The sequence below is a fragment of the Ranitomeya imitator genome, chromosome 5, assembly GCF_032444005.1.
Source record: "Ranitomeya imitator isolate aRanImi1 chromosome 5, aRanImi1.pri, whole genome shotgun sequence".
NCBI lineage: Eukaryota > Metazoa > Chordata > Amphibia > Anura > Dendrobatidae > Ranitomeya > Ranitomeya imitator.
The window spans coordinates 101,806,526-101,824,920 of NC_091286.1; the positions used below are offsets into that span (position 1 = coordinate 101,806,526).

Here is an 18,395-nt window from a genome sequence, read left to right on the forward strand (position 1 = left end):
CGACGTTAGCCTTAAGGACAGATGTAGAAGCTTCCCAAGATTTTTTTTTTAGGAGACTTTCAATCTTCATGTCCATAGGATCCTTTAATTGCGAAGAATCCTCAAAAGGGAGTGCTGTTCTTTTGGCGATTCTAGCCACCTGCACATCAACCTTTGGAATGTCCAATTTGATAATTTCACCTTCTAGGGGAAATCTATGCTTCATTTCTGAAGGGGTACTGAGGCGTTTCTCAGGCTGTTCCCATTCCTGATCAATCATACTAACAATGTTAGCATGCACTGGGAACCCCCTCTCTTCTCCGATCTGAGCCCACCAAACATCTGATCCTGTATCAACTGAGGTTCAGGTTCCTCTTCTAAGCCCATAGTATTACGGACAGCAGATACTAGATCCTCAATGTAATCTGAGGAAAAGAGGTATTTCCTGACCTCAGCTTTAGGCGATACTGTATCTTCCCAGCCCACAGATGAAGTATGAGAGGTCTGAATCAGGATCAGATTCCACGCCCTGAATTTTTCTCTTTTTAGCTGGAGAATGTGGTGGCGGAGGTGGAGAGGTAAAATAATAATGCTAATGAAGATTGCACCTCCTGTTTCACAAGGGAGCGAATTTCATCCAACAGAGATGGTTGCTCGGCTTTAACAATCCTGTCAGTACATGGCTGGCAGAGCTTTTTATCCCAGTTAAGAGGGAATTTAGCAGAACAGACTGGGCACTTTTTATTAGCGGCTCTAGGGGCAGACTTTTCTCCCTGAAACAGAAAGGGAGAGAGGAGTGAGGACAACTAAACCCCCTAAAGGTACTACCTCCCGGATCCTATCCCTGCACTCACTGTAGCAGGGGTAGCGCTGGGCTCTGCAGACGCAGGGCACACAGAACCATCCATACTGGGGAAATAGCCTTACCTCAGTGATGGTTCAGCAGGGTTTAAGAACACTGTCCGCACCTGCCTCCAGCAATCAAAAAGTTCCCCCTCCCCCTCCAGGATCCATGTGAGGGGACGCCATCAGCCCGACACGCCGGCCGGCGAACCCGGAGGTACCGGCTTCCAGATAATATGAAAAACCAGAAGTGACGTCACTTCCGGAACGCTGAGCCGACCTAATGGAGGGGGAGAACGCCGGGAAGCTCAAGGAGGAACCCGGCGAGGGATCCAAAGCCTGCTTTTCCCTCGTGGGGGCGCGGGAAGGCCGGGAGGGGGTCCTGAGGCACCTGCAAGCAGGACGACGGGAGCAGCAAAGGAGGAGGCGGAACGCGACCATCAGCTGCCCGGCTTAAACAGGCAAAGCCTGTACAAGGTACTGCAGTCGCCGGCCACTACAGCACATGGAGACCTCTCCCTGTCCCATGGAGAACAGGAAAGACACTGGCAGGTGGGAGGTCCTTTTAAACCTCTCTGTGTTTCCTGTTCCCCATTAGGGCAAAGAGACAACCTCCATATGCCGTCGTGAACGGTGACTAGAGAAAACGGCTGTAACGCATCCAGTTTTTTGACAGATGGAGAGAGGAATATTCCCCTGACTAGAAAATCCTTCCGGGCATGCTCAGAAAAGAAAAGCGGGATACGTCGCTGGATTCCTGCTTTTGACAGTCAGCGACGGATCCTGTGCCCATAGGCTTCCATTATAGCCGCCGATGGGCAGCGCAGGACCCGTTGCCAAGCAATTTTCCGACGTGCAGAAAAAACATTCCTCTGAACGTTTTCTCTGTCCAACGGACCGTTATTTTCCGACGGATCCAGTGCACGACGTATGAAACGGATGGCCATCCATCGCTAATACAAGTCTATGGCCAGAGTCACTACAGCGAGATACGACCGAGTCTCGAGAAATATATATATATATATATATATATATATATCTCTATCTATCTATCTATCTATCTATCTATCTATCTATCTATCTATCTATCTATCTATCTATCTATCTATCTACACTCCACTCTGGAGTGCCGCTGCCAGAGCTTGGTTTTAACCTGCAAGGATCCTGGCCTATGGGAAGAAACAGGATCTTGCAGAAAAATTTGCAGGATCCTGTTTTTTCAAAAATTGACAGATTATGACGGGTGGTAAAAGACGCAAGTGTGAAAGAGGACTAAGCAGCTTCTTTACTGCCAAGGGAGCAGGCTTTGCATGCAGAACAAAAAACTGCAAAAACGCAATGTGTGAAAAAAGCCTTAAAGCACCACTCAAGCAGGTTTTTTTTTTATTTCACCGCTGGAGTGGTGCTTAAAATCCAAGTCCCCTGCCTTATATTCCGGTGTTATATCTGTTTTCGCTGCCACTCTGCTCATCTCCTGCAGGTTGTGACCTGCTGACTGCTCCAGTGTTTCATGGAGCAGCACGGAGGTCATTAAATCAACGCAAGTCTGAAAGCTCCTTCTGGCTCTCAGACTTACATTGCAAGCTTGTGCTGTAACTTCTGAGCTCTGGCCAATCAGAAGCTGCGCTCACAAGATGGCACGGCAGGACTGGACTGGCACCAAAAAATGCCAGAGGTTGAGTATAGGACTGGAGGTAGGAGACATGTTTATATAAAGAAAATTAAAGATTATCTATGAAATAAGCATTTCCTTTATTTTCCTACTAACATTGGGGGGAAAACAAAAATATTTGACTGACCGAACATGTGGGGGGGGGGAACAAAAGCAGTTCTTTAAACAACATGTACTTAAATTACAGAGGGAAAAAAAAGGCTTGGTTGGGAAAGAGGTTAAATAAACTTGTTAATTAACTGCAATCCTCAGACTATTCCCCTTGAAGACCATGGAAAAAAAAAACAAAAACAATTATTCAAGGTAAGATTTTTTTTTTTTTAATTTATTACTTGCTCCCAATACAAAAGCAAGCATAATGATTATCATGGTATCACCACGTCTGCAACAGTCTAATCAAAATAGAAAAAAAACAATCTATAGGTTAAACACCATAAAAAATGCAATTCTGGCATTTTAATTACCACATGGCCCTTCTCACCCCCAAACAAATGCTATAATAACATTGCATGTGCTGCAAAATAATAGTAAAAACTAACAGCTGGCAAACGAAAAAAAATAAAAATAAAGCCTTAACACTGCTCCATCAATGGAAAATTTTATGATTCTTTTTCCAAAGAACATTATGTGGTAAAATGAATGGTGTCATTAAAATCTTTAATTCATCCCACATAGAAAAAACGGTAATTAATCTTACCGATAATTGTATTTCCAGGAATCCATCCTGACAGCACCATGGGGAGGACGTCCTTATTCGCAGTGGGACAGGAAACACGAGAGTTTAAAAGGACCCTCCCCCTTCCACCCTTCAGTGATTTTCCAAAGTAACACATCTGGATGGATGCAAACAGAAAATTTATTTTGAACATAACAAGATTAACACCAATGTTACTTCACATAAGTATAACACGTATTTGTATTAGGGAGGGAACTATCCGTGCTGTCAGGATGGATTCCTGGAAATACAATTATCGGTAAGATTAATTACCGTTTTCCAGGTCACCACCTGACAGCACCATGGAGAAGTACCAAAGGAGACTTCCTGGTTCTAGGGTGGGACTACCGCTTGAAGCACCTTCCTGCCAAAAGCTAACTGAGAAGAGACTACATCTAATTTGTAGTGTTTTGAAAAGGTGCTAATGTTAGACCAAGATGCCGCTTTACAAATCTGATCTATTGAGGCCCCCCCCTTTTTCAGCCCAAGACGCGGCCATAGCCCTGGATGAATGAGCTTTAAGGCTATCAGGAGGAACTTTTCCCCACGCCTGATAGGCCATGGTAATAGTGGATCTAATCCACCTGGCAATAGTGGATTTTGATGCCTTTTTACCCCTATTAGGACCCCCGTACAGGATGAAGAGATTACTATCCTGTCTCCAGGCCCTAGTCATATCCAAGTATTTCAACACCGTCTCCCTAACATCAAAGTTATGAAAGAAAGCTTCTTTTTGATTTTTAGGAAACTGGCAAAAAGACGGAAGAACGACCTCTTGGTTAATATTTGACACTGAGGCTACCTTGGGAAGAAACCCTGGGTCAAGCCTCAAAACCAACCTATCATCAAATATCTGCAGATAAGGGTTCTGGATGGATAGGGCCTGAAGTTCCCCCAATCTTCTGGCTGATGTAATGGCCACTAAAAATACTGCTTTTAGGGAAAGATTAGCGATATTTATATCCTTCTCTATATCAAAGGGCTCTTCGCATAATACATTAAGGACTAAATTAAGGTCCCAGGGAGGGACAGACTTCCTGATTAGAGGTTTGAGCCTCGAGACCGCTCTAGAGAACCGAGCGATCCAAGGGTGGGCGGCAAGGGAAGAGTCATAAAATACACTGAGGGCTGCAATTTGAACCCTCAATGTACTCGGTTTGAGCCCCTTCTTGAATCCCTGTTGTAAGAAATCAAGAATCCTGGGTATGTTAGGATGATCAACATCGACTGTTGTGTCTCCACAAAAACTGCAGAATTTCTTCCAGGTTCTAAGGTATATTGCTGAGGTCACTGGTTTCCTACTTGCTTGTAGAATAGAAATCACTCCTTCTGAAAGGCCTCTTGCCCTCAGGATCTGCCGTTCAGGATCCAAGCTGTTAACCGCAGCTTCTCTGGGTTCTGATGGAAGATCGGACCCTGAGAAAGTAAGTCCCCCCTGACTGGAAGATGGTAAGGACTGTCCACTGCCAGCTTCTTTAGAAGGGGGAACCAGCTCCTTCCGGCCCAGAAAGGGACCACCAGGATCACCTGAGCTCTGTCCTCGCAAATTTTTCTGAGTACCCTTGGTACTAATGCCAGAGGGGGAAAGGCGTATAGCAGACCCGAGTTCCATGACTGAGAAAGGGCATCTACCCCTGCTGGATTCTCCTGAGGATTTAGTGAGAAGAAGGTTCTTATTTTTGCGTTCTTTCTGGTTGCGAAAAGATCCACGGTCGGGGTTCCCCAGCGCTGACATAGGGTATCGAAAATTCTGCTGTTCAGTTCCCACTCTATGGGTGATAGCTTTTCTCTGCTCAGGAAATCCGCAGCCTGGTTCCTTGAGCCTTCTAAGTGGACTGCTGAAATTGAAAGTACCAATCTTTCTGCCCATTCGAAGATCTGATCCGTCAGATGTTGTAGCTTCGGATGTCTCGGGCCCCCTTGATGGCGAAGGAAAGCTACCGCCGTCGTGTTGTCCGATAGGATCTTTAGATGTCTGTTCCTTAATAGGGTCCGGGCTGAACACAGAACCTTCCAAACCGCCTGTAGCTCTCTGTGGTTTGAGGAATTGTTGCTCTCTTCCGAATTCCATTGTCCCTGGTAGTATCTTCCGAGAACCTGGCGGCCCCAACCTTGTTGACTCGCGTCCGTTGTTACCGTGACGGCCGGGGTCTGGATCCATGGGACCCCCACCTGAAGGTTCTCTGACACCGTCCACCATCGCAGGGATTTCTTGACTCGATAGGATAGGACAAACTGTCTGTCTTCTGTCCCATGTTGTTAGAACCGCTCTTTGTAGTTGACGGGAATGGAATTGGCTCCAGCTGACGCATGGGATACAGGCTGTCATTAGGCCTAGGATCTTCATTGCATCTCTTATCGTCACCCGAGTTCTTGCAAACTGTCGAACCTTCTCTATCAGGTCTGACCGTCTTCTGTCTGGAAGAAAAGACTTCCTGATGTTCGAGTCTAGTATTACACCCAGAAACTGTCTCCTTGATCTTGGGGTTAAGTGTGATTTCTTCCAGTTCAACACCCAACCTAGATTCTGCAGTGTGGAGATCACCAATCGAGAGTCGATCCTGAGTTGGGACTCTGAGACTGCCACTAACAGGAAATCGTCTAGATATGGTACTATAATGATGTCTCGCTTCCTTAGGTAAGACACGATCTCTATGATGAGTTTTGTGAAAACTCTCGGAGCCGATGCCAGTCCAAATGGAAGGCAACGGAATTAATAGTGGAGGACTATTAATCTTTTTCTCTATCGCGAATCTTAGGTACTTTTGATGTTGTGAAGAAATTGGAACGTGGTAATACGCACTTTTTAGATCCAAAGTGCACATTACCACGTCCTTCCCTAATAGGGGAATTGTGGAGCGAATGGACTCCATCTTGAATTTCTTGTACGACAACCATCTGTTTAGCGGCCTGAGATTTATGATGGTTCGGGATTCTCCTGACGGTTTTATTATAGAGAAAAGACCCGAGTAGTGACCTGTTCCCATTTGGTGAGGAGGTACGGGAGTTATTGCCTCCATCCGGAGGAGATCCTGAATGTCTGACCACATTGGTGAGACTGAAGAGAGACGGGCGTTAGAAATTAAAAATCTCTCTGGGGGACGAGATACAAACTCTATCCTGTACCCCTGAGATATAACCTGAAGGACCCAAGGATTTGAGGTAATTTTTTTCCACTCCTCCAAGTAATTCAACAACCGACCCCCTATCCTGGTGGCGTCATTTCCTTCGGAACTCAGACCTGGGGTTTGAGGGACCTGGATCTCTATTTCGGTTCCTATTTTCTCCCCCTTTCTGATAACTCCATCTCCCCTGTTTACCTTTACCCCTATAGTCTGATCTCTGACTGTAATAGGGTCTACGAAAGGGCTGGAATTTTTTCTTTTTCTCTTCTGGAAACCCCTTCTTTTCATCAGAAGCTTTCTCCAGAATGTCATCTAATACAGGCCCAAAAACACGGCCACCTGAAAAGGGAATGGAACATAGTTTGTTCTTAGAAGGAACATCCCCCGACCAGCTTTTTAACCAAATGGCCCTACGGGCTGCATTAGATAGTGATTGCCCCCTGGCTGTGAACCTGACAGATTCTGCCGTAGCATCTGCAAGGAAACCTGTGGCTAGTTTAAGTAAAGGGACAGCATTGATGATAGTTTCCCTAGAAGTCTTGGCTGACAATTGATCCTTTAAATCGTCAACCCACAGATGCATGGCTCTCGCCACAGAAGTCGCCGCAATATTTGTGCGGATCACAGCGGCCGAACTTTCCCAAGCTTTCTTAAGGAGGCCATCTGCCTTTCTGTCCATGGGCTCCTTTAAATTCGAGGAGTCCTCGAACGGAATGGCAGTTCTCTTGGACACTTTCGCTAGTGGGATGTCAATTTTTGGTATATCTTCCCAGTCTTTGACCTCCTCATGGTCAAAGGGAAGACGGAGTCTAAAGTCTCTCGGGATCGATATCCTCTTCTCTGCCTCCTCCCACTCTTCCAAAATCATTGAGCTGTGGGAAGAGGTTAAGAAGGGGTCAGTAGCTGCAATCTCTGAGCAAAAGCCGAGACTGAACTCGGACTCACCGAATGTGGGCATTAACTGGAAAGACTTTTGAAGTCTGCGAACGCAGCCCCCCGAACATCTCATCTTGTACGGAGAGAGAGGTAGAAGGTTCTTCAACCTGCATAGTTTGCCTGACCGCACCCAGCAGTTCATCAATATCGTTGGAAGAGAATAGATACTTTTTCCCCTTCTGAGGAGGGTCTCTACATACTTCCTCCTCTTCCTCTATATGAGATTCTGATGGACTGTCCTCAGACGATGAATCTGACTCTCTCTGCCTCTTCCTAGACCTGGGAGGATCCTGGAACTCAGGCTGGATCGGCTGGGAGGCGGATATGTTAGATATAGAAGCCTGCACTTCTTCTCTAACCATAGCTCTCATGCTTGTTAATAGAGAGGCCTGTTCCTCTCCTACAATACGAGCGGTGCAGGACTCGCACAGAGGCTTCTGCCATGAGGCAACAAGTTTTGTAGCACATATTGGACATCTCTTAGTTCTGCCCGTCTTCTTATCCCCAGATGAAGGACGCCCCTGGAACAGACAAAGGGACCACTACTAGTACCTTTAATGGGCCTATAAGGAGCGCACCTCTAAACGGGACTCACATGCGTCATGGAATCCTGTTTCCCCGGGGCTTCTACGCTGACAGCCGGTATAGCACCTGGGTCCATTACAGCTGCGGTGCCTAGCGCTATCTAGCCACTTACCTTAAATCCTTTTGCTTGTGTCCCAGTCCTCCTACAGGAGCGAAGAGGAAGACCGCCCCCTTGCTGCCGCCCTGACCCGGAAGTGATGCGGCAGCGGTGAACCGGAAGTTCAAAGCCCATTTACCGCCGAGGAACACATGGAGTCCAGCGTTCTCTCCAGCATTCTGCCGAACCTGCCTCTCCTTGCCGGACTATCTGCGAAGGGATCACCCTGCAGAGACCATGCGCAGGTATGCTTGGGGTAGTCATCCGAGGTCGAGAGCCCCCCCCAGGGGGAAGCGACCTCCTCGCCAGGAGCAGCGCTGCACTGGCGTCGCTGAGGGACCCGCTTAATTGGGTGTCGGCGATACAGAGATTCGGCCCGTGGGAAGGAAGAGGCTGAGCCCCCCCGATCCGCACGCTCTGTAGGGACAGCGATCTCTCGTCGTTCCTATCCACAGTGGGACAGGAAAAACACTGAAGGGTGGAAGGGGGAGGGTCCTTTTAAACTCTCGTGTTTCCTGTCCCACTGCGAATAAGAAGGACGTCCTCCCCATGGTGCTGTCAGGTGGTGACCTGGAAATAAATCTATCACATACCATTATACGGTTCTGTTGGTGGCAAAATAAAAAAAATAAAGTTATGGCCCTTGGAATGTGAGGGAAAAATTAAAGTGCAATATTTTGACTTGGCTGTGGCGAGAGGGAACCGCTGCCAATATTTGTCTATGTGACTGATAACCGAGCACAATAATCATTCGTCTCCAAAGACAGTGAATGCAATACCAGTGGTTGTGCCTCTCCATTCCTCTTTGATCTAAGCTACGAGAACTGGTGAATTAGGGGACGACATTTTAGTGAATGGTTGGGGTCTCGGTGAGGAGACATTTGAATCTCCTATAGAAAGATAGCAGATGTCTTTAGTAAGATGACACTTATTAAAGCTGCTTATTCCCACCAAATGTTATTTTAATAATCCAATGTCATACATGGGGGTCAATCACTGGGTGTCTCATGCACACAGAACCTATAAGACCGCGCACGGCGCCTACATATCTGTGCAACATAGCATCAATGCCCTGCTGTACAGGCTGCGGACTAAGTGTTAAATGTTCTCTACATGCTGCGTCCACTACCACATAATCTGCAGATCTGTAACGCATCATTGAGCTTTTGAAAACCCCACTCATTTCTCGTGTATGCTATATTGCTGCACAGAATCCGCAGCACATCTGCACTTGTGATCTTAGGTTACGTGCATATTGTATTTTTGTCATGTCAGTGGCAGATGATTGCACCACGGGTGAGTATTCTCAGGGATAAATAGAAGCTCAGCAGGTATAGGATTTCTATGAATCCCATTCCCTGTGCTTGTAATGTAGAACGGAGCGTTTTGGGCGCAGCGCAGGCGAGATGCATCCAAAATGCTGCTCTTCCTGATTGTGGGAACATGCCCTTTTGTGCATAGCTGGTACTGTATTTTCCGCACAGAAAATCGGCACCAGGTACAAAATGTGTGAACTTTTAGCTGAATGGTCTGATCTCAAGTGAAGCCCCAGAGGAAACCCAGACAGCCCCAGAAGAAGCCCAGGGCTGGGAGCCAGCCCCAGAGGAAGCCGCCCCAGGGCTGGGAGCCAGCCCCAGAGGAAGCCGCCCCAGGGATGGGAGCCAGCCCCAGAGGAAGCCGCCCCAGGGATGGGAGCCAGCCCCAGAGGAAGCCGCCCCAGGGATGGGAGCCAGCCCCAGAGGAAGCCGCCCCAGAGGAAGCCGCCCCAGGGATGGGAGCCAGCCCCAGAGGAAGCCGCCCCAGGGATGGGAGCCAGCCCCAGAGGAAGCCGCCCCAGGGATGGGAGCCAGCCCCAGAGGAAGCCGCCCCAGGGATGGGAGCCAGCCCCAGAGGAAGCCGCCCCAGGGCTGGGAGCCAGCCCCAGGGATGGGAGCCAGCCCCAGAGGAAGCCGCCCCAGGGATGGGAGCCAGCCCCAGAGGAAGCCGCCCCAGGGATGGGAGCCAGCCCCAGAGGAAGCCGCCCCAGGGATGGGAGCCAGCCCCAGAGGAAGCCGCCCCAGGGATGGGAGCCAGCCCCAGAGGAAGCCGCCCCAGGGATGGGAGCCAGCCCCAGAGGAAGCCGCCCCAGGGATGGGAGCCAGCCCCAGAGGAAGCCGCCCCAGGGATGGGAGCCAGCCCCAGAGGAAGCCGCCCCAGGGATGGGAGCCAGCCCCAGAGGAAGCCGCCCCAGGGATGGGAGCCAGCCCCAGAGGAAGCCGCCCCAGGGATGGGAGCCAGCCCCAGAGGAAGCCGCCCCAGGGATGGGAGCCAGCCCCAGAGGAAGCCGCCCCAGGGATGGGAGCCAGCCCCAGAGGAAGCCGCCCCAGGGATGGGAGCCAGCCCCAGAGGAAGCCGCCCCAGGGATGGGAGCCAGCCCCAGAGGAAGCCGCCCCAGGGATGGAAGCCGCGACAGCCCAAGAGGAAGACAAGGGATGGGAGCTGCCCCAGAGGAAGCCCAGGATGGGCACCAAGCCAGAGGAAGCCCAGACAATGCCCAGGGATGGGCACCAAGCCACAGGAAGCCCAGAGAGCCCCAAAGAAATGCCCCTGGGATGGGAGCCGCCCCCTTTGCTGTAGTGACTGCTAGTGGTCCCAATAAAACCAGCAGTTTTTTGGGAGAACACAGAAACCAGCAACAACCAGCTGATCCATATAACATGTGACAACCGTTATTGATTGGGGGGAGGGGGTCCCAGTTGCAGCCAATACATCATGTAATGGGGTGGAATTCCCAACAGTAGCCAATACGTTATGCACTTCAATAATGACAGGCCTGCATGTAATACAGGGAGGGGACCCTCAGCTGTGCCATACACACCAACCATATACATAGCCGCCTGCACGACACCCTTTGTTACCAGCCACTGCCAAAATCACTGGTAAACAATCCTTTTTTTTATGCACATTTTGCCAGAACCAAACGCCACCAGGCCCGGACAGCTCTGCACATTATCCTGCACGGCACAGACACTACAGGTAATAAGCTGAATAATCACTGGGACGAGCAGAGCAAAACGGAATGACTAGATTGTCCAGCAGGGGGCAGTGCAATATACCCCATGACTATCGGCCACTGCGCCATTTACAAGACAAGAGCTCTGCAGCGCCATACCGAGTGCACAAACAGAAATAGCCCAGCACGGGCGGCAGACAGACAGACAACCGAGGGGCCGGCACCGGGAACACGGGGCAACCGCTACCGGAAGTCTGCACCCGGCAATATCACACACTGGGAGGAGCCTCTACGCCACGCCTCCTATTACACTTATTTATGTCCGCCTCCTGACGACGTCAGGCGCTAGCAGCTAGCCAATGACGAGCGACCTTTTCCCTTGCGCGGGAAATTCGTCAGTCAGACGCTTCTCCGCACACATGAAGTGTTGCCATGGTTGCTGCGTGGAGCTCAGCTCTATAGATAGGAGCTGTGGGAGTATGGAAGGCACCGACAGTCTGAGGGCAGGGAGAGCCTCAATGTAAAGCCGGGGCGGGAGATCTTCACACCCCTCTCCCTGCCTCCTAATGTGTCCGTGCAGCTACAATACGTTATATACAGAACTATTTCCTATAATAAAGTGCACTTTGTGCTCATTTTCCCGTAGAGCTCAGCTGTGTCCCACACCCACATAAACATGCAGTCTATGGAGCAGTTGTTGTCCTGCCAGGCCTCACACTGTCTCCAGATTTGTGACTGATACTAAAGGGTTTTCCCATCTTTAAAATGTGTAGACTTGGAAAGTTCCTGTAAAACCAAACAACTTTCCAACTTATTTTTCCGTCAATATGGCCATGTGAGGGCTTGTTTTTTGCAGGATGAGTTGTACATTTGAACAACACCATTGGTTTTACCCTACTGTGTACTCAAAAACAGGAAAAAAAATTCCAAGTGCAGTGAAATTGCAAAAAAGTGCAATGCCACAACGATTTTTGGGATTTTTTTTACCATGTTCACCAAATGCTAAAACTGACCTGCCATTATGATTCTGTAGGTCATTGCAAGTTCATAGACACCAAACATGTCTAGGTTTATTTTTATTTAGGTGGTGAAATACGTACGCTACTCACCTGGTAGCAGTGTTTTTTCAGGAGCCATGACAGCACAACGAGAGAGGGGATCCGCCCTTCAGGGACAGGAAACCTCAGACATAAAAAGGGCGGCACCTCACTCCCCCGCCAGTTGGTTTACAGAGTATGAAAGGACCTTCTAGGTTAGTAGCACATAAACAATATTAATATATGGTACAATTCACCCAGTGAATAAACTTAGGAATTTTCTAACGGAAGTGTTGAACCCATAGGCAAAGAGGGTAGGGAATATAAGGGTGCTGTCATGGCTCCTGAAAAAACACTGCTACCAGGTGAGTAGCGTACGTATTTATTCAGTCGCCATGACAGCACAACGAGAGACTTTCAGAGAAGTGAATAAAGTGACTAGGGAGGGATAATAGCCTCCAGCACCCTTCTCCCAAACGTGAGGTCGGAGGAGCCACCTAGATCTAACCTATAGTGTCTAAGAAAGGTGGATGGAGAAGACCATGTGGCCGCCTTACAGATGTCTTCAATCGACACTTCTGCTCTCTCAGCCCAGGATGTGGCTACCGCACGAGTGGAGTGAGCCTTTATACCTTCTGGAATTTCCACGCCACCTGTGGTATAAGCAAGAGATATCGCCTCCCTAATCCATCTGGCTAGCGTATTTTTTGATACTCTAAGCCCCTTCCTAACTCCCTGGTAGGATAAAAATAAGGAGTGATCTTTCTTCCAGGTGTCTGTTACTGAAATGTATTTGAGAAGGCACCTACGTACGTCTAAACAATGAAATCTCTGTTCCTTATCGTTAGAGGGATTAGGACAAAATGAAGGCAGGACCACCTCCTGAGATCTATGAAATTTTGACGCAACCTTTGGAAGATAAAGAGGGTCAGGCCTCATCACCACTCTATCTTCCGTAAATTGCATATATGGACGTTGTCTGGACAATGCCTGTAGATCACTAACCCTTCTAGCCGATGTGAGGGCAACCAAGAGGGCTGTTTTGACCGACAGGATCTTGATTGGGACAGAGTCAATAGGCTCGAACGGAGCTTGTGTTAGAGCCGAGAGCACAAGATTTAGGTCCCATGGAACTATTCTTTGTTTAATAACCGGCCTGGATCTGGTAACTGCTTTGAAAAACCTGGTTACCCAGTGATTACTGGCTAAGTTAGAATTATATAGTGCCCCTAGAGCTGAAACCTGAACTCTAAGGGTGCTGGTAGCTAAGCCTAACTCTAGGCCCTTCTGTAAAAATTCTAAGATTTGAGTAATATCAGGTTTTTGATCAATTCGTGCCCCTGAACTTGATAGGAACTTCCTCCATACCCTAACATAAATGCTAGTCGTGGAGGGTTTCCTACTTTTAAGCAGAGTATTTACAAGATTTTGAGAGAATCCCTTCCCTTTCAGAAGTGACCTCTCAAGTTCCACGCTGTCAGGTGCAAGTTGGTTACTCGTGGATGCAAGACTGGCCCTTGGAAAGGAGGTCTGGAATTTCTGGGAGGATCCATGGCTGGGAAATGGACATGCTTCTCAACCATGGGAACCAAGACCTTCTGGGCCAGAACGGGGCTATTAATATCACTCGGGCCCTGTCTTCCCGAATTTTTCTCAGAACTATAGGAATTAGATTCAGAGGGGGAAAAGCATAGGCGAGACTGAAGTTCCAGGAGATCAGAAGAGCGTCGATTGCGTACGGGTTGTCCCTTGGATCTAGGGAACAGAACTGATGAAGTTTCTTGTTTCCTCGACTGGCAAACAGATCTATTTCTGGACATCCCCACAACCGTACGATCTGATTGAAGACAGCCGGTTTTAGAGACCAGTCCCCTTGTTTGAGCTCGTTGCGGCTTAAATAATCGGCCATGGTATTTAGTTTTCCCTTTATATGAAGGGCCGTAAGGGAGAGTAGGTGATTTTCGGCCATCTGAAAAATACGATTTGTAACGTTCATTAATGACCTAGACCGTGTACCTCCTTGGTGGTTCACATAAGCAACGGTCACCTGGTTGTCAGAGAGTAGTCTAACATGTCTACCCTGCAGAGGTACAAGGAACTTATCCAAGGCGCGTTCTACCGCCATCAATTCCTTCAGATTGGAAGATGAGTCCCGCTCAGATTGGGACCACAGACCCTGAATGCAATCATCTTCCCAGTGTGCCCCCCAACCCGCGGGGCTAGCATCAGTTGTTATCACTCGTGTTATCTGATATGTCCAAGGTACCCCTCTACGCAGATTAGGGATGTGCGTCCACCACATTAGTGAACCCGTGGCCTCTACGGATAGGGAAAATTTTTTATCAAGGTTAGCGCCCAGCCGCCGAAAATTATGCAGAACATCCCATTGCAGAGACCTGGAGTGAAACTGTGCCCACATCACCGCCGGAAAACAAGAAGTAAGTGAACCCAAAAGTGACATAGCACTTCTTAAGGAGACTACGGGATTATTAATTGTTCTGGAGGCCAGGCGATGAATAGTATCAACTTTTGAGTCTGGCAGGCGACATTCCTGCTGACCCGAATCCACAATAAGACCCAAAAACTGCTGTGATGTTGAGGGCTGAAGACGCGATTTCTTGAGATTGATAATCCATCCTAAGTTATGCAATGCTGCCATCACTTTCTCCAACTGCTCTTTACAGTGTAACTCTGAACGCCCAACGATCAATAAATCATCCAGGTAGGGAATTATTAGTATGTTTTGCTCATGAAGGTGCGCCATAACCTCTACCATAATCTTAGTGAAAACCCGGGGTGCGACTGCAACACCAAAGGGGAGTGCCCGATATTGAAAGTGCTCTACTGTGCCGGCAAGAGAAACCGCTACCCTGAGAAAGCGCTGATGATTTACATGTATCGGGACATGATAATAGGCGTCTTTCAGATCTAAGACAACCATGAAGCAATTGTGAAAAAGAAGCTTTATTGCCGTTTTCACAGATTCCATTTTAAAGGATGGGATCAGCAAGAATTCATTCAGGCCTTTTAGATTGATGATGGTACGATATGACCCATCTGGCTTCTTTACCAGGAATAAAGGGGAATAAAACCCCATACCTCGTTCTTCCGTGGGTACTCTAATAAGAACTCCCTTTTGTTGGAGATCTTGAACCTCTGACTCCAATGCCAACTGTTCTGCAGGAGAAGAACGGATAGGAGTTAGTTTAAATTTGTCCTGAGGGATCTGATGAAACTGGAACTTTAATCCCTCTTTAATGATACTGAGTATCCATGGACTATTGGTGATCCTCAACCAGGCTGGGAAGAAGGCTAAAAGCCTACCGCCCACCTGGACCGCCAGTCATTGAGTTTTCTTAGAGTCCCGAGGGGAGTTAAACATATACCCCCTACCTCTTCTTCTGCTGCTGTAATATCTGGACGAATCTCTATTTGGTTCTCTATCAGATCTCCGGCGATAAGACCATCCTCTGTTGTAATCACGCCTATAAAAAGGTTTTCTCAATAGAGGGAACCGCTTTTTAAGGTACCGTCACACTTAGCGACGCTGCAGCGATACCGACAACGATCCGGATCGCTGCAGCGTCGCTGTTTGGTCGCTGGAGAGCTGTCACACAGACCGCTCTCCAGCGACCAACGATCCCGAGGTCCCCGGTAACCAGGGTAAACATCGGGTAACTAAGCGCAGGGCCGCGCTTAGTAACCCGATGTTTACCCTGGTTACCATCATAAAAAAACAAACACTACATACTTACATTCAGCTGTCTGTCCCTTGCCGTCTGTTTGCTGCACTGACTGCTGGCCGCAAAGTGAAAGCAGAGCACAGCCACAGCGGTGAGTCACCGCTGTGTGACTCACCGCTGTGCTGTGCTTTCACTTTCACTTTGCGGCCAGCAGTCAGTGCAGGAAATAGACGGCAAGGGACAGACAGCTGAATGTAAGTATGTACTGTTTGTTTTTTTACGATGGTAACCAGGGTAAACATCGGGTTACTAAGCGCGGCCCTGCGCTTAGTTACCCGATGTTTACCCTGGTTACCAGTGAAGACATCGCTGAATCGGTGTCACACACGCCGATCCAGCGATGTCTGCGGGGAGTCCAGCGACGAAATAAAGTTCTGGACTTTCTTCCCCGACCAGCGACAGCACAGCAGGGGCCTGATCGCTGCTGCGTGTCACACTGGACGATATCGCTAGCGAGGACGCTGCAACGTCACGGATCGCTAGCGATATCGTCTAGTGTGACGGTACCTTTAGAGTCGCCTGCCTTCTCAAGCAGCTCATCAAGTACCGGACCAAACAAATGAACCCCTTCACAGGGGATGCCACATAGTCTTGATCTGGCCTGTAAATCACCTGGCCAACATTTAATCCAAAGTGCTCTGCGGGCTGCGTTGGATAAGGCTGAGGATCTTGCGGCCAGCCTAACTGAATCTGCTGACGCATCTGAAAGGAAGGCTGCAGCATCTTGGATCATGGGCATAGAGGATAGAATTTCATTTCTAGGAACTTTATCCTTGAGTTTATCCTGGAAGGTGACCTAGCCACACCATCAAAGACCGAGCTGTGCAAGTGGCCGCAATTGCTGGTCTCAGGGATCCCGCAGAAGTCTCCCAAGCCCCTTTAAGGAACACATCAGCTTTTCTATCAAGCGGGTCCTTTAGGTTACCTAAATCTTCAAATGGAAGAGAAGACTTTTTGCATGCCTTGGCCACCGCTGCATCTAACTTCGGGACCTTGTCCCAAGAAGCCGAAGCCTCTTCCTCGAACGGATACCTTCTTTTAAATGCTGGTGGAAGTGACCCCTTCCTTTCGGGCTTCTTCCATTCCTTCGTAATCAGTGACTTGATTTTCTCCACTACAGGAAAAACCCTTCGGGATTTACGGTCTATGCCCTTGAACATAATGTCCTGAATGGAGCATTCTGACTGGGTCTCTTCAATCCCCATGGTGTTGTTGACAGCCTTCACTAGGTGATTAACCCTATCTAGTGACAGACATGCTCGGCTAGACTCTACGTCCTCTGAAGATGAAGATGATGGATGAGAATCCGAGCTCGCACCATCTGAATCCACATCTGACACTGGGGATGAAACTTCTATCCTCTTTCTGGACCTTGTCCTATGAGAACTGGACTTTAAGGAATCCCTGACCTCCTGTTTAACCATGTCCCTAAGGGTAGACGTCAGGTCAGGGGCCTCCTCCTCGATTAAGCGCTGTATGCAGGATCTGCACAGCTTCTTTTTATGCCCATCTGGAAGTGGCTCTGTACATACGGCACACTCCCTATGCTTGGCTTTGGAAGCACATTTTCTCCCCTAGATAAGGAGAGAGGGGATACAAGGAGGGACAGCAATCAGAAAGCGTACTTTCACGTAGCTCACTTACCCATCCCTGCAGCAAATGGTACCGTAATCGGGGGGTCCTCTTTAGCCGGAGAATCCTTACGGCCTGAGGATTTGGTAGATCTTTGAGCAGCTTTAGCTCCACCAGCACGACTACTGCCACTAGAACGCCGCTGGGAGCTTCTCAGAGACTTCCCTGTCTGTGGCTGCTCCAGTGGTTGCTGCTGTTCACCGCACAGCTGCGGAGTTCCCTCCGGTGACTCCATTAGGAAAGAGGACAGGAACAAGCAGAGGCGTCTGTGCAGGTCTTAAATCCTCCCCCTGGGTACCACCCCCGGATGGGGGTCAGCAGGGCTTCCTCCAGGTGTCAATAATCGGCATTACGCCGATAGACTCCGTCCACTGTGAGCCGCGCCCCCACGCTGAGCGCCGGACTCCCTGTGGCCACAATCCCCCTACCGCCCCTGGGCGCCGCCATTAGCCGGAGGAAAAAAGCGCTACCGCGCATGCGTGGTCGCGTCATCACCCCGCGCCGCTCGCCGCGTCATCCGGACACGCCCCTTCCGGTCAAAGCTGCGGCGCTGAGGACAGACGCGCCGAACAGGGACGGCAGCGTCCCCCGGCAAAAGCGGACCACAGCGGCAGCGGTGGACAGACCCCAGAGGCCCCACAGACATGGTGCTACGGCCTACTTACCAGGTATGACCACGCGGACACCTAAGAAGCTAACCCTTTCCCTTGGGTTGCTTCCTCCTGCTGCCACCTACACCAACAGTCCCCCTGCCGTGTGGTGCTACCAACCTCCTGACCAGACCGAGGCAGGGGACCCCCGCTACCTGTATCGGCCCGTCAGGAGTGGGATAGCTTCTTTTCTTCAACCTTCTTCGCAAGGTCTGTCTGAAGAGGTTCCTCTGTCAGGGACAGGAAACCAACTGGCGGGGGAGTGAGGTGCCGCCCTTTTTATGTCTGAAGTTTCCTGTCCCTGAAGGGTGGATCCCCTCTCTCGTTGTGCTGTCATGGCGACTGAATAAAAAAAAAATCTGTTAAAAAAAATTGCGCCATTTCCCAAT

The 18,395-nt window shown here is 49.2% G+C and overlaps 2 protein-coding genes across 2 annotated transcripts in view; one reads left to right on the forward strand and one right to left on the reverse strand.

The window, feature by feature from the left end:
- The window catches only part of LOC138680560 (barrier-to-autointegration factor-like protein), a 55,642-nt gene extending 44,423 nt beyond the window's left edge, over positions 1–11,219 (reverse strand). The window contains exon 1 of the mRNA XM_069767914.1: positions 11,104–11,219. The gene's annotated coding sequence lies outside the window, so the exon portion shown is untranslated. The remainder of the gene's footprint in view (positions 1–11,103) is intronic.
- Positions 8,105–10,568, forward strand: LOC138637682 (proline-rich protein HaeIII subfamily 1-like). The gene is made up of 4 exons (XM_069726542.1): positions 8,105–8,197; positions 9,228–9,248; positions 9,328–9,387; positions 9,474–10,568. The coding sequence occupies exons 1-4, from the start codon at positions 8,105–8,107 to the stop codon at positions 10,566–10,568; spliced, it is 1,269 nt and encodes a 422-aa protein (XP_069582643.1).
- Positions 11,220–18,395: the final 7,176 nt, after the last annotated feature.

Excerpts from the sequence above, each read along its gene's own strand:
- LOC138637682 (XM_069726542.1), top strand. The coding sequence starts at position 8,105 with ATGGAGTCCAGCGTTCTCTCCAGCATTCTGCCGAACCTGCCTCTCCTT. Across the intron at positions 8,198-9,227 it reads CCTGCAGAGACCATGCGCAG|TGGCAGATGATTGCACCACG; the intron begins GTATGCTTGGGG and ends TTGTCATGTCAG. Across the intron at positions 9,249-9,327 it reads GGCAGATGATTGCACCACGG|AACGGAGCGTTTTGGGCGCA; the intron begins GTGAGTATTCTC and ends CTTGTAATGTAG.